Source organism: Mixophyes fleayi, chromosome 1 (assembly GCF_038048845.1).
Source record: "Mixophyes fleayi isolate aMixFle1 chromosome 1, aMixFle1.hap1, whole genome shotgun sequence".
In the NCBI taxonomy this organism is placed as follows: Eukaryota; Metazoa; Chordata; class Amphibia; order Anura; family Limnodynastidae; genus Mixophyes; species Mixophyes fleayi.
The window spans coordinates 414,246,323-414,263,424 of record NC_134402.1 but is presented as its reverse complement, the minus strand read 5'-3'; the positions used below and the strand labels follow the sequence as shown (position 1 = coordinate 414,263,424).

At 37.8% G+C, this 17,102-nt stretch overlaps 1 protein-coding gene across 1 annotated transcript in view; it reads left to right on the top strand.

Moving 5' to 3' along the window:
• CWC27 (CWC27 spliceosome associated cyclophilin) overlaps window positions 1–17,102 on the top strand; it is a 176,547-nt gene that overhangs the window by 89,223 nt on the left and 70,222 nt on the right. The window contains exon 11 of the mRNA XM_075182902.1: window positions 13,436–13,545. Within this exon, the coding sequence (XP_075039003.1) occupies window positions 13,436–13,545 (110 nt within the window). The remainder of the gene's footprint in view (window positions 1–13,435; window positions 13,546–17,102) is intronic.

Genomic DNA, 17,102 nt, shown 5'->3' with positions numbered 1-17,102 from the left:
AGATAAAGGACATAGAGGAAGGGTTCCAAAAGTAACCTAAGCAGCACGTGACTTAAAGTCGTACCTGTGTGAATTTTTTTTTCTTCTAAAGCTCTTAATACACCAACTAACTTTACAATCCTTATCCCATATTACATTGATAATAATAGCTGTGTTTATTTGACATTAACATATTTATACTACTATACTCATGCAGATAGCATAATGTAATATTGTACTACATATATTGATTATGCTGCATATGGATGTGTCTGAGACAAAGATGCTTCATACGTGTAACGTAACACTACACTTCATGCTTGTCTGGTTCCATTCAATTCTTTGTCATTAAGCAAGGTGGATGAAGATTCCTTTTTCGATTTAGCAGTTTATTTTGTTTTCTTTATTTTATTTTTCTTTATTTTTTTAAATAGGTTCAGTTTTGGAACTACTTGTTCCAGCGAGCCCTTGCTGCTAGGGTATCCTGGTACTTGTAGTTCCACAATCTGCAGCGTTCACTGGCTGCCATGGGCTTGCTGTCACTTCTAGTTCCACAGCGGTATTTAATTGTTTTTCTCACTATAACCCTTTTGTCGGTGAAGCTTTTCTCACCCTGTGCTAAGCCTATTTTAGCACTTTTTTGGACTGGTCACATTTCAACATAAATATCAGTCATTTGTTTATGCAGTACCTACACATGTACCTTTTTTTGAATTTTCAGAAAATGCCATTAGTTTGCTTAAGCTTCTTGACACTGCAAAGAAAATCTACCCAAAATGGCCAAAACAGTGCTTCTTTTTTTTATTATTGCAATTGCAAGAAAGTGAACTAAAACCAAATGTGTGTATGTGTCTGTGTGTGTACTTTTTTCCCAAACCCCATCAAGAAATACTTTGTGGTTCTTTCTTTGGCATCAATCCACCTTTCCAATATGGCAAAATACTGGATTGTACATATAAATTTTCATAATAAACTATGCACTTGAAAATTATAATGCATTTTTATTGCTAGTTTGCTTAAAATGTGTAGGAATAATAAGAGTAGCACAGAAAGGCATGATATTTTTAAAACTAGACAACCTACTACATCAAATGAGGATACCCCTGATTTTTGAAGCCAGGATCAGGGGAGGTAATCTGGGCATTATAAATCCACCCCTCTACCATTTTCTGTATTAATTAATGCTTTCTGTAGAGTGGGGTGTTATTGTCTTGTAATCACCAGACAATACTAATGCGGCATATCATTTAAAAGAGGGAACTATTTTCCTTCAGCCTCCACCTATTGACTCTCTGGAGTTTTACATATCCCTATGCAGGAGAGGTGTGGCAAATAACCCTCTTTGTCACGATATATATAAACTCACTCCTTATTGTAATATTGAAGTTATCCTTAAGTTCCGTGACTTAAATAAAAGTAGCTCTCGAATATCCTTTTATATCACAGCGAGCAGATATATTATCACATGTATATTTTCTTACTCTACAACTTTGTATCATCAATGTTTTCTGTATTAATAAAGTTGACAAAAGATTGAGTTGGGTTTATTAAAATGTGCATTTGGCTAGTGTGTAAATTAGTCTGTTTAATTGTTCATATGTTAGATACCGAGAAATTACAGCCATGTAATTTATACAAGGTCATGCAATACTGTAGAATACTGGTTATGCCTTTCTATAAATTCTATGCAAGTTGAGACCTACACAAAAATGCATCATTCAATTTCCAGTAAAATGTGGTCATTTTTCCACAATTTTATTACACTCTGCGATTTAACAACGGTGCCAGTAAATGTGGAAGATTGTTGCAGAAGTCGCTGCCTGCACCTATTCCAGGTGTGAACGTTCTCTTCGTGTCTTATGACTTTTCTTTTTCAGAGCATTCTGTAATGCCACAAAGTATTATTGTTAACTGTATCAGATTTGTGACTTAATCAATTTGGCATACTGATGTTGTTATTGTGAATATGACTTAACAATTTACAGCTGATATTGTCAACTTTGACGCTGACTATTTTTATATTAACAAAGAGTTGCTTAAAATGTTGTTGTACCCCACCCAAGGCAAACATTTTTCTATACCCTGTAGCTAACTCATTATGCAATATGTTGTTAAAAGTGTTGGAAAATATTTAGGGTTGACCTGGCTCGGCCTTTTATGTTAATGTTTTTTTCCAACACTTTGTAATGTTGACAATTGTGAGCAAAGGCTAGCCGAACTCTTGCTGCTGATTATTTAGTGCCAGTGGGTGATAAGGAGGGCAGACTTCCACTTGGGCCAGTACCTGGCAATCCCCATCAGTGAAGAAGCAGTCTTTATGGGGACATTCATTGGTCAAAGGGTCCAAGGCAGTAGGATGGCGTCCCCAGTAGGCAGTTGGCAGCTTAATATGCAATAAGTGTGGGAGAACTTCACAGGGAATGCTCCAGATAATGATATCACCAGGGCAAGTACACCAATAGCCCCTGGGCTGTTGGTGGTTAGGGGATATATATTGTGATGTGTATGGTGGATCGACTGGATAAGGAAGATGAGGCAGAATATATGTAGGGATCTGACAGTTTCCCGGTGATGTGCCTGCTCCTTCCTAGCAGAGTTCTCACTTTGGAATGCTATTATCGGCAACGACTATATTCAAATAGCACAACTTCTGATAAAAAGGGAGTTACATTAACCCTTAGAAGAACCAGGGGTCTCATGTAAACTAGATAGGATAGGGCATGCATGATCTGTTTTTTTGTTTTTTTTAACTGTTCATCCAAGTTGACATAGGGGTCAATGATCTCTAAACCTGCATTATTCACGAGTTTTTCACAACTGCATTTTATTTATGCTGTTTCGAACACAATTTAGTAATCCGGTCCTTCAAATTTGAATGAGACCTAGAAAAATTGAAGATATGGGTTCAATATTAGTTACTGTTAACTCAACATATAAAAGTGGGCATCAAGTGATATTCTTCATTGTCTAAATGAATAGTTTTAAATTGCAAGCTTTTGAGAATACTTAGGTCACTTCATTGAGCATTAAACATCATAGAATCGGAAAATCAATGGCTAACACAGTGCAGCACTTTGATTCAACAGATGAATGGATTTTAATAAACTCTGCTAGATTGGCATGTAGAGTGTAATGAATTCTTGTTATATTGGCACTGAAAAAATATGAACTGTAGAAGTTTGAAAAGCATTGAAGACCAAATTAGAAATTTGTAAAGTACATACTGTATGGGTACTTAATTTCAAGGAGGCAATCAATGTGATTTAACTAGAAGGTCTTGGAGGTAATAAGGGAGAAAAAGAGATTTAATATTCTTAAAAGCAAAAGGGACTGAAAATGAATTAGGGAAATGCAAGGAACAGAGCAAAATATATAGTAAAAAAAAAAAAACACAGGGGAAAATAAAATTTGCATAGATTGAAGCTGTACTACTACCTACTGTAAAACTTTACTAAAGCGCTCCTCCCCCAGTCCGGAGCCCTCCGGGGGTAGAAGAGCCGTTTTCCGAAGCTCTGGAAAGCATTGCTGTTCATCATTTTAAAAAGAAAGCAGAATGGCAGTGATTGGGAAGACCAATCACAAGCCACAATTGTAATTAGTCTTCCCACACACACCTGCCACACACTTTCAGTTTTTGGCCAGGCTGTGAGAATGGAGGACCCCATGGATAAACAGCTGCATGTAGCAGCCCCCAGGGCTCTGTTTAGAGGGTGGAGAACATTAATAAAAGAAAAATTATGAGTTTATGTGAAGTTAAGCTTGATGGATCTGTATCTTTTTTCAAACTTGATATGCAACAACTTATGTTTGTTGTGTGGTTATGACCCAGCACCTATTTCTGGGTGCTCCACCCGACTGTTTTAACGTGCCACCCGGCTCTTGGAGCCCAACAGTCATATTATAATAGACTAAACCAATGTTTCTCCTATTGGAACAGGCATTATGGGATCACTGCAACCAGCAGTGTGTGTTAGACCCCTGACCACCAGTCCTGGCAGGTGTGGGCAATAACTTCCAACATTTTTCAATATTATTGCAAAGTATTACAACTGCCCCCACCCGGCTACTTCTTAATGCCACCAGGCTGGCAATTTTTTTCTGGGGAGAACACTGTGAACATATTGCACATTCATGACAGTTTGGTGATGTGAAACACATTTAACATTGCAGTCATATTTTAAAAATTGAGCTTAACTATAGCTGATTTTTGTTGAAGCTCTGCTCAGCCTGAAAAATGTATATAAACAGACTACAATAACTTGAAAAAATGTGCTGACTAGCAGATGGTGAGTAACAAAGCTCTATTGTTTCAATGTGGGATGCCTCAATTGTACTGGGAATTCAGCCCAGACACAGCAGCTTACCTGTGCTGTGTGACCAAGCAAAATCTAACATACGGAAACGACAGCAATAATATTGTTTTATTGACATGGCAGTTGGCAAGCATTTAATAGAGATAAATTAAACACTGAAGCATAAGCATATAAGCTCAATTTGTTGAATATGTATTGGCATACTTCTTACAAGGGCTATGGTGTAATAGTTCTTGTTTTTTTAGGACTTTATATTATAATACCTTTTAAAGGGGCTGTGCAATTTGCTCTTAGAACAACCTTAGCAAATCATATCTCATAACCCAAAAACTTGTGTTTAAAATTGTGCAAGTAATTTTTTCTGCTCAGTTATGGAAAGTGGAAGGTTAATTTCCTTTTACAAAACAGTAAATTGCCATTCTCTGGTAAATTATGTCCAAATTAAGCCAGTGATGGGCAATAGGCGACCTTCTGAACTTTTACCTGCGGCCCTCAGATCCTTCGTGATTGACGCCCTATTAACCCCAGCTCTTCTTCTCTGCTTTATGACTCCTCCACTCCGCTCTTAAATAAGTGGGTGGGCATGTAGAGTGGCGTTTTATGGAAAGTGGGAGGTCTGAGAGGCGTTTTCGGTAAATGGCATGCTATAGGGCATGTGGGGTATTTTGCATGAGTGTGCATTGTGAAGGGTTGTCTTCGGCTTAGTGCTGGGTTTGAGTGGCATGTTGGGTTAATTAATGGTACAATCTGGCCTTTGTCTCAATGTGATGGGAAGGAATATGGGAATGGTCATAGAAATATATAGACAGGTGAGCTTGTGACCACAATAGGAATGGCGGTGAATGGTTGTGGAATATAGTCTAGATCGGGCTGGTGGCATGTTGTGACATTACAGTAGATTCTCTGCGGCTCTGTGTCTGCTTTTAAGCCATTAGGTGTGAGTGTTTTTAGGTCATATGTGCTTGAGGTTTCTACTTGCAATGGTTTTTAATAAGGGTGTGCACCGGCCACTTTTGGTGTTTTTGGGTTTTGGGTTCTGATTAGCTTGAGGTTTTGGGTTCTGATTTGTTTTGCCAAAACACCTGACGAAAGGTTTTGGTTCTGATTTAGGGTTTTGGGTTCTGATTTATTGTTAAAAAAGCATAAAAAGTCCTAAAATCCAGTTTTTGGTTTTTTTTTCACTCCTACGCTATTATTAACCTCAATAACAATCATTTCCAGTCTATTCAGAACACCTCACAATATTGTTTTTAGTCCAAAACGTTGCACCGAGGTAGCTGGATGTCTAACCTAAGCGACACAAGTGTGCGGCACAAACACGTGGCCCATCGTAGGTGGCTGTGTAGGCTTGAATGGCCCTTTTCTGCTCCTCCATCCTCTGCAGCATATAGAGGATGGAGTTCTAGCGCGTCATTATCTCTTGTTTTCTATGATGACAGGGCATTTTAATTTTTTGGGGGATTTGGCAGCAACACTGAACGTATTTTAATATCTGATACGCAGCTATCTGGACTGCATAGTGGAGTGGCCCCGGTACCCAATTTGGTACCGGGGCCACAATACCTCCTCCAACTGGTCTAAATTCCACTGCACAGATGGCGGACACCGGACGCATGTCTAATACCAACATAGCTGTGCCGGTGACATGGCCTGCAGGACTATCTCTGATGGAGATAGAACTAGGCCCCAAAGAGCACATAATGCCAAAAAAAAGAGTTGCAAGATGGAATTTTCCTTGGGCCCTCCCATCCACCCTGATGTTGTTGAAATAGGACATGCGCACTTTAACAAACCAATCATTTCAGCTAAAGGGCCTACCAAACTGTGGCTGAAATGATTGGTTTGTTTGGGCCCCCACACAAAAAAAGCTATTCATCTCTCCCTATACAAACTAAACTGGCTCTACTGAGGCAAGATGTCGTCCTCATCCTCATCCTCTGATTCCTGGCCCCCTTCAGTGTGTACTTCCTCATCCTCACACATTATCAATTCGTCCCGGCTGGACTCCACAACCACAGGTCCCTCTGTAGTATCTGGAGGCCAGTGCTGTACTTGATTGAGGAATTGATGATTCATTTTTATGAACATCATTTTTTCTACGTTTTGCGGAAGCAACCTCCTTCGCCGCTCACTGACCAGGTTCCCCGCTGCACTAAAAACTCTTTCCGAGTACACACTGGAGGGGGGACAACTCAGGTAAAATAGAGCCAGTTTGTGCAGGGGCTTCCAAACTTCCTTTTTTTCCTGCCAGTAAGAATATGGACTGTCTGACATGTCTACTTGGATGGTGTCAGCAAAGTAATCCTCCACCATTTTTTCAATTGTGACAGCATCCAATGCAGCTGCAGTAGACATGTCTGCAATGGTTGGCAGGTCCTTCAGTCCAGACCAGATGTTCTCAGCATCCCCGCCAGTGGGTCTTTTAGGAAAACTGAGCTTTTTCCTCGCAGACACAGGTGTTGAAGATTGGGCATCGCCCTTGGCAGACGACGTTGATGGCATTTCATCGTCTATGTCATGACAAGTGGCAGCAGCTTCAGCATTAGGAGGAAATGGGTCTTGATCTTTCCGTACTTTATCCTCCAAATTTTTGTACTCCATTATATGCAGCACAAGAGAGCGTACCCCTAAACCACACACACTCGGCAAAGCCTTTACAAATTATCTGCGGCACAGGAGAGTACCACTGGACTGGAGTTATACAGCAGTACCTATTTTTTGGTACAGCAGCAACAGTGAACGTAGTTTGACTTTTAAATAGCAGTACCTAGTATTTTTTGGTACTGCAGCAACAGTGAACGTAGTTTGACTTAAATAGCAGTACCTAGTATTTTTTGGTACAGCAGCAACAGTGAACGTAGTTTGACTTTTAAATAGCAGTACCTAGTATTTTTTGGTACAGCAGCAACAGTGAGCGTAGTATGACTTTTAAATAGCAGTACCTAGTATTTTTTGGTACAGCAGCAACAGTAAACGTAGTATGACTTTTAAATAGCAGTACCTAGTATTTTTTGGTACAGCAGCAACAGTGAACGTAGTTTGACTTTTAAATAGCAGTACCTAGTATTTTTTGGTACAGCAGCAACAGTGAATGTAGTTTGACTTTTAAATAGCAGTACCTAGTATTTTTTGGTACAGCAGCAACAGTGAACGTAGTTTGACTTTTAAATAGCAGTACCTAGTATTTTTTGGTACAGCAGCAACAGTGAACGTAGTTTGACTTTTGAATAGCAGTACCTAGTATTTTTTGGTACAGCAGCAACAGTGAACGTAGTTTGACTTTAAATAGCAGTACCTAGTATTTTTGGGTACAGCAGCAACAGTGAACGTAGTTTGACTTTTAAATAGCAGTACCTAGTATTTTTTAACTAATTTTTTTTATATTTTTTTTTAATTATTTTTTAGAACTTTTGGATAATTTGGAAATAACAATGCCCTTAGCAGAACAGAGCACATGACACAGGCAGCACCACTGGACTCAGCAGGACAGAGCACAGGACACAGCACCACTGGACTCAGCAGGACAGAGCACTGGACAAAGCACCACTGGACTCAGCAGAACAGAGCACTGGACAAAGCACAAAGCAACACTAAACTGAAAAGCAATACAGGAGTTCCCTAGCTACAACCTCCCTCACGAGTGATCGCAGCCAGAATGAAGATGGCGGCCGCGAGCGGTGAATTTATGACATCCGAGTCTCGCGAGATCCGACGCGAGACTTGGATATCATAGCCTCGGTTTGGCTTCATTTCCCGCCCGGAAGTTCCCGAACAGTGCTCGGATCCCGTCGGATCCTCACTGTTCGGGTGGGCTCGGATTACCGAAATCCGAGCCCGCTCATCTCTAGTTTTTAATATCTCCCTCTCGTTTTGATGTAGTTAATATTGGCAGTTTTGCTGTGTTTATTGTTTTGTAGTGTTTGTGTTTGTTTTAATTTTGTATGTTATTCATGTGTCCCTGTATTCTTTTATTTAGGAATCTTGCAATATATACTATAGATTACATTGGTATGTTATTAGGTAGATTCCATTGATGGATTTTATGACATTTTTTACTGTAATGAAATCTCTTCACCTGTTTTGGAGGATGTGAAATTGTTGTATTTTTTTAGGCATGCATTATAGTTCCCACAGTTTATGTATCATGTTTTGGGCTTCTATGCATTTTTTTCTTATTATTTTATTTCTCTCTCCTAGTATTTATTTTTATTTCTAGCTCTATTTATTATATATTTTTTTTTTTATTATTTTTTTTATCTGTATTATATTACCACTATTACTACTATTATTGTATTTTATTGTAATTTCTATTTCCATTTTATTTATATATTCATTTTTTAAAATTTTGTTTAATCTCACTTGATCAATCTCACATATCCTGCCACTCCTATTCTTCCCACAAGCCCCCCCTTCTCCACCAATCCTATACCCATTTCCTTTTTTTCCTTCTCAATCACTAAAACACAAAACTTTAACTACGCACATACTCCAGTTGCATTTTTTTATTTTCATTAGTTGTATTTGTTTTCATTGTTCCTCTTTCATGAATTTCATCTTCCATATAATGCACCACTCTCCTGTAGATGCACATCCATCACCCTTGGTGTATTCAATTTGTTTGTGCTCAAAACCCAATAAAGTGATAACTTCCACCAATCCATAACTTTCCCACCCCTCCAAAAAGAGTATCAACAGTCTGAGGTTTTAAAATACTCTGCAGCTCAGAAAAATCACTATAATGATCTCAAAACCCACTGAAGAAGCCTTATGTTGGTGAAATGTGTTTAAATATAACTTACAGCATTTCAACACTACAGTTTGTTACACTTATTTTATTTCTTTTCACACCTCCTAATTGTAAATACTTCTTTTGATTAATATTATTTCCTGCAACTATCTATCTGTCAATCTACTTTATTGCTTTATATTTTATTTTGTTTAAATTGAATATGGTTTCTTACCACTTTACACTATCTCTCTTTCTCGTAATACACTTATATTAGCATGATTAGGGTAAGTAGATCCCTATGACCGTTTCATTGCTTTTGTCACAAACAATGAGGACAGGCAACTGCTGAGATTTCTAATCACTGGAATTACCAATTTTGGTTTAAAGTGCACCCAATACTTATGCACAGTGAAGGTAGTCGCTATCTTGTGGGACGAGTCAATGGTCATGAAAATGCAGACTGCCCGTTTACCATGAAGCAGTGTCATTAGTGAGCCTTGGTGATTTCACAGTTCCATGTGCTTTAGGGTAGGCTTTATTCTCATACATTTTATTTCAGCAAACAGAAGACAAACATTTTGTTGGGTCTGTGCTGCAATTATGTCACTGGTTCCTAGAGAATTGATAGGCTGCATTCTCATAAAAATATTGGGTCAGCTACAAAACGGCTGCCATCACAGTGTGAGAAACTGTTAAACACGATGGATGGAGGATTGTATATTCCTTCTTTAAAATGTTTCTGCAACTTACTGCAATATATCAAAAGGTGCTGTACGTTTTTTATTTATATGTAGACTTTTTGTGCCCTGTGACAGCTGCTGAATGTTTTCATTTTAGTTTTACAGCAATCGTTAAACAAGTCTTTGTTTCTTCTGTTTGATTCTCTGAAATGGTAATAACAGTAGCAAATTACAATATTTAGATATTTCTGTTCCAGAGCTTTTCTTGGTTTAAGAATTCTTAGAAATCGGATAAATATTTTAAGGTCTTTCTTGGAAGTTCACCTAGTGAATATCCTGATAAATGTTTAGTTTTTCATTATTTATGTCCAAAGAGCAAGAGTGCAATGTGCGTACTGAGAATTGAAAATATCGGCAATTTCAAAGCATTGTGCACTTTTAAAACCAAAATATACAAATTTTCCATTTCGGCATAGAAGGTGCAAAATAACTAATGTATCATTACGTGTCCATGCAGAAGTAAAGGCATGGGTTATATCATCATCATCTATTTATTTATTTATTTGTATAGTGCCACTAATTTCACAGCGCTGTAGAGAGAACTCATTCACCTCAGTCCCTGCCCCATTGGAGCTTACAGTCTAAATGCCCTAATATAGACACACAGTGCACTTTGAACTACAATTTGTCATCCTACCCCTCTGTACAAAACTTGGAGAATAGTCTATAATGCTTCCCCACTGCGAGGATCATAGGGGACAAAGGTACCAGAATTGGTGAAAGACAGTGGCATTTGATGGAGCAGTGTAGACAACCAGTGATAAATACTATAATTTTATATACTGCCCATGAGCTATACATTGTTTTTATATTGTGTGAGGAAACCTTCAATTATTTCCAGCTCTTACTTTAGGGCTGCACCGAATCCAGGATTCAATTTGAAATCCAACCTAATCCTTTAGGTTTTTAGTAACATTTGAGCAAGTAAGTTAGATGGAAGATTTCCCTGACATTTTAGTGATTTGTTATTGTTTTTTTTAGGAATTAAAATTGCTAATAAGATGTATTGATTAGATTAACCCTAATTAATTTTTAATTATTTCAATATGGGAATTAATATTCGGATTCGGTTCTCTGTTCAGCTCTGTGAATTCGGTGCAGCATTAGTTCTCCTGCCCCTTGACGGTGAATGGCAGTCCATGGAAACGTCTGTCTCTCTTCTGATTTGGAATGTTTCCTGCATCTTCATAAGGTTGTTTATCCACTGAACTGTAGATAAACTTCTGGGATTCTAAATAAGTTTGCTATTTAGAACTTTCTCTTGAAGGTGACTCAAGAATTTAGGGAGGATCTTCAAAGTCGCTTTTTTCTGTTTTGATAAGATTTCCTTTTTTTATGGTGGGTTCATGGCTTATGATACTCTTAAAATTACAAACCTTTTACCCAGGTTACTTCTTAAAAGGACATTATAGAGATGTAGTAGGGAACTGTGTATTCTGCAATAATAATGATACGAATGACTTTGATCTTATTAATAAATAATCTCATTAATTATTGGGACATAATACAATTTGTAACCTTTTTGCTATTTTAGTTACACTGAGTAACCTGTGATATCTGAGATGTACTTAAGAGGTATCCTTTCACACAACCCTTTTAATCATTTACTTTGTACCACGTCATTGGTAAACATGGAGACCCAGCTGTGACGCTAACTCGTCCCAACATGTTCCGGCACTGTACACGCGGCATCTCAATTGTACAAGTGGTCATTATGGGAATCCCTCTGTGATTTGCTTAGTCTAAGCTCCCATCCCCATGTTTACTTCATTGTGGGCGTGGCCTACGGAACATATCTGAGTTCCGGAAACAGAACTCCTTCATACTGCTTCCAGCTGCGCAACATCGCCCGCCAATGGCCCTTCCTCTCTCAAGATGCCACCAAAACAATCATCCACTCTCTCATCATCTCCCGCCTCGATTACTGCAACCTTCTCCTCACTGGCCTCCCCCTCTCCCACCTTGCCCCCCTCCGCTCCGTTCTCAATGCGGCTGCTCGACTCATCTTTCTCTCACGCCGCTCCTCCTCTACCTCCCCACTCTACCACGCCCTTCACTGGCTCCCCTTCCCCTACAGGATCCTTTTCAAACTCATCACCACCACTTACAAAGCTCTCTCCCAGTCTACTGCCCCTATATCTCTAACCTCCTCACCACCTACACTCCAGTCCGCTCCCTGCGCTCGGCCAATGACCGTCTCCTCTCCTCCACTCTGATCACCTGTTCCCACTCTAGAATCCAGGACTTCTCTCGAGCTGCACCCCTACACTGGAATGACCTCCCTCATTCCATCCGTCTCTCTCCCAACCTGTGCTCCTTCAAACGGGCACTTAAAACCCACCTGTTCCTTAAAGCCTACCAACCAGCCACCTAACCCTCATCCACTCTCTTCGTTCTCCCTCTCTTCTCTCCCCCTGCTTCACTGGCTCCCTTTCGTGCCTGTTTTTGTTTCACCCTCCCTTAGGATGTAAGCTCTTATGAGCAGGGCTCCCCCTCCCCTCCTGTCTCCATACCGGTTCTTCTGCTCTGTCTTTACTCCATATGTCTTCCTGGAGTTCCTGAAGCATTAGTTTATTGTTCTGTACTTTGTCACCCTGTTTTGTACTACTGTTTGTACTGTGTACGGCGCTGCGGAAACCTTGTGGCGCCCAACAAATAAAGGATAATAATAGAAGAACTAACTTATTTGTTGTGTTCTTGTTTCTTGCTGCTGGTCTGATTGATGCTTTGTTCATTGCAAAAATATTTTTCTAGTTTTAATGTAAATTGGTCACCGGGGCTTCAAACCCACTTGTGTCAGTTTTATGCATTGTACTAACATTTTAACACTAGTACAACATGCGAAAAGAAGTCTGAAAATGGAAATCATTGTTTCCAGTGACCCAATAGTTACTTGCCATGTTATCCACATACTGGAGCGTTGCAGCATTGGTGTGTTTTTTTGTTTTTTTCAAACACTGCCTGCTCCATTCAATGCAAGTTACATGCTTTGAGGTTAATAGAGTGACCTACATTGACCTTCCAAAAACAAGTAAAACACCTTAGTGTCACTGACATTTGAACTGGCGTTTTTAAACACAAATCAAACGCCCATGGGTAACACGGTCTTAAGATGATGATAACAATGATGATAATGCGAATTAACGTAACCTTAGACAACATATATTTTGCACTCTATGAATGTGTGCTCACTCTGTGTATAACAGGTATTGGTACTTTGTATAATTGTTTGCAAACTACAATACATTTGAAAAAAAAAGTTAATCTCAATGTGGATAGAAGATACATTTTCACAGATCAGTAAAGCAAGATTTGTACTTTGATTTAATTGTGTACCAGATATTCAGTTGTCTGCTATTAAATTGGCATTAACTGGTTTTCTGCTGCTATCCAGTTAATGCTGCCCAGACTTGTCACAGAACCAGGCAGCAGGCTGGCACAGCTTACACCATTCGGAGGGCACATGTAGTTTGTGGGGGCCCCACCTATAATTCACCTCTGCCTCTTGTCAAGTGAAGATCTGTTTTCTACTTTCTTATGAAGTGTTTAATTTTGTATATAGGGTTTCTGAGAATAAAACAAACAAAAAAGAATTACAAAAATAATACATTATTATTAAGAAAGGTAGAGGTAAGATGTCCTTGTTCATATTCTTTTCTACGTTTATCTCCCAGTGAAGAACTACGAAAAGAAGCACGTCAACTACAACGAGAACTAAAGGCAGCCAAAATGAGAAAGGAAGACGATGCAAAGGAATATGAAAGGGTAAAGGAGGCAAAAGAGGGTAATTAACAATCCTTTTCTTTTATTCCATTTCATGATATAAGCATTTAACAAAAATTTGAATCTAGTGCCTCTTCTTCCCATATTCTGATACACCAGAAGGCATAAGCTCATTTCTATTCAGATGGGTCCTTAACAGCAACATAAAATGCTTGTAGTAGAGTTGTTCTGTGTTCTGAGCAGTTAAATCTGTTTCATGTTTTTGTTGCTTTTTAAATGTCTGCATGAAGTTCAGTAATCTGTGTCTACTGATTTATACTCTTGCATGAAATTACATAACCCACAGAACTAATATGCATTATCACTAGGGAAAAATAGCAGGGACACGCAATGGATTTTCTTAAAAATGGTATTGTCATGATTATGGCCTAATTAGGATAATTAGGAAAATAATTTATTAATGTGGTCATAATCACTCACAAAGATATTAACTGGTTTAAATAACATTTGAAATCACTGTATGTGTATAAAAAGTGGATATTGTAGAGGCATAGGTTTGATCACATAACTTTGATGCCTTTTGTTACAAACAAAATAAGATAAACATGTCAACTATGGTTTATTGCACACCCCACAGATGCTTTAACAACAAACAATCATAGCTGTGATGGCTTCAATGGTATTCCTATCCTCTATAGGCAAAAAAATATCAATACAATATTTTTTGGTGAGATCTATGTACCAGGTTTTTTTTTTAACCAGCCACAGGAATTTATGGATATTATGTGTCTCCCCAAGTAATCTGTATAGCATACTCATGTTTCCTGTACATGTGTGGAAAGTCATATCCTGTTAAGTGTAATAATTGAATCTCTGCTGTGTTTTAGATCAAAGTTATACTATGTGTAGCTCTCCTTACTAGAAGTGTTTTTGAAAAAAGGGGCAAAAAAACAGATTAGCATACTAGCACATTTTATTCATTGATGCTGTAGTGAAGGGGTGGGGTGAGCATAGAAGAGAAATGTTTAAAAGTAAGGAAATTATTTCAGAAATTGTTAGTTTTGGGAGGGGGGGGTTTCTCTGATATTGTGGAACTGACTAGCTTCTAGCCTTCTCCCAGGTGTTAGATTACCTGAGAGTATATTTTTCTATTTTTATTATCCTTTTTATGTTCTGCATTTATATTTTCTGTATGTCAATTTGTTATCACCATGTTTATTGAATGAACATTGTGACTATTTTGTCATGTTAATCTTATTTTTAATAATGTTCTGTCTTTGTGTTCTTAAAGCATTTTTTTTATAACACTGCTACAATTAAGACAGAAAATTGTTTGGTTTACAGTATCTCTGATGAAATTAGTTTGTGATGCCAGTTTTTGATCAATCAGGGACTTCCAAAGCATGTCCGCTCTTGAACTACAGTACATGTTAGTGGTGACAGAACTGGGTGGTTAATAATGAGTGTGAGATAATTTGTGGGGATTTTAGTCCTTTTAGACAGACCCAGGTGATTTTGGTTATGACATGTATGTTAATTATATATGTAAATAATATAATAAATATTATTTAACAACTTCAGGACTGTTGGGGTTTAACCACCTTATGATAATACTAAAATTAAACTGAGGTGTCTGGGCATAACATGTTTTTAGTCCATGTAAGTGAATTTTTAGGCTGGATTCTTCAAGGCAGATAGGGCTTTCGTTGGTACTGCATAAAAATAATTAAAAGAAAGTATATTATTATATAAAGCAGTCAATAAGATGTATACACAGTAAAAACGCAGAGCACTATAAAGTGTGGCAATGTTTCTCTTGTGACCACAGCACAATTTGTGTGAAGGATGTAGGTTTTGTTCAACCCTAGTATGTGTGTGGGGTAGAGAATTGAGGCTGCTTGGGGCAGGAATTAATGTGACTGACTAAATGTCCTCTGTTAAGCGCTGCATATTGTGTTTGCACTATATAAATAAAGGATAATAACATCAACCAGTATAGCTGATAATACTAAAAAATATACATACCTAAAAAAGAGAAACAATGTGTAATATGGTAACCGCAACATCTAGTTGGGTTTGATGTTATCACAAATATGAAAATGAAAACCTGATGAGTTTTTTTTGGAATTAGAAAAGACTAAATTAAGCAGTGTGTGTTTGGTGTAAGATGTTTTGGGTTGGGGATGTCATTGTTAATAAATTTGTTTGTTTGGTTTGAACAATTACATTCCACATCATTAATACCATCAGTGCTGTCACGTGTTAATTGATGATTTTGGGAAATATTTTGAGTCATTGTCATGCTAAAATATACAACTAGTTGTCGGCTTCAATTTCTTCATTGACTCTCGGACATTAGTTTCTATGGTTTGTTGATCCGAGATTTATTCCACCTGGAAAATATTTCCTGTGCCACAGGCTGCCACACAAAAGCATAATTGATCCACCCTCATGCTTAATGGTTGTCAAGATGTTCTTTTCTTCTAATGCTTCATCTGTTTTTCTCCAAATGTATCATTTGTGGTTGTGGCCAGAAAGTTAATTATTTGATTCATCAGTTCGCTGTTCCCAAAACTTTCTGGCTTATCTATTATTGTTTTGCATTCTTTAGACATTGACTTTAGTGAAGAGGTCGTACGAATGGTTTTCCTCTGATATCTCTTCCATGCAGATAATTTTTATGTAAGCAACGCTGTACTGTGAACCACTTACTCCTTTGTCTGCTAAACCTTTCAGCAGGCCTTTTGAAGTGAAATGTGGGTTCTTGCATATTGAAAAAGAAGATGCGCTTCTTTAAATTAATGAAATGTGTACAAGTGAATAAGATCATTTGAAAAAGTGTAACCAGGACAATTAAGACCGCTGTGTATGTGAGAACAAAAGAGAATGTTGTTCAGTGCTCTAAAGCAAATAATTTATAAATCACTATGTGTCAGCATGTACATAAATAGGAGAATTTTTTGTACATTTTAGCTACATTGGGATATGCCTTGTTGTTGTATATTGGCCTGTTTACAAGTCATCCTATCAAAGATTATTAACGGTCTTCCAAATCTTGCTTTTACTGCAACAGTTCCTCATATCTTCCACTTATTGATGTTTCTGATGGTGGATATTGCAAGGATGAAGCATTTGAATATCTTTTAAAGCTTTTCCCTGCTTTATAATGGTCGATTATATTTATTTTCAAGTCCTCAGGCAGCTCTTTAGATGTGCCTGTAGTTGTAAAGAAGAGGCACAACATCCTAAGAGACTAGAAGAGTCAGATTTTTTTTTATTTGATTATGGAATTGTCTTCACCTTAATATAAGGCCTAATAAAAATATTAATCAATCAACTGGAAAGGTGCCCAAAGTTTTGCACATGCCATGTTCACCGATTTATTGTTTTTAACCTGTTAAATTCAGCAAATAAAGCATAATTATATGTTAAAATGTGCAGAAATATGTATGTGTGTTTTGAGTGTGTGTGAAATCTAATATTTAGCCCTTTTCTTTTTTTTTTTATCATTTTTTGTTTAGTAATCTATCACACTGCAGAAATTTACAGCAGATGTTTCTGAATTTTAAGTTACGTACATTCTTAAAACAATCAATAATTCAATACTAGCTGTAGTGT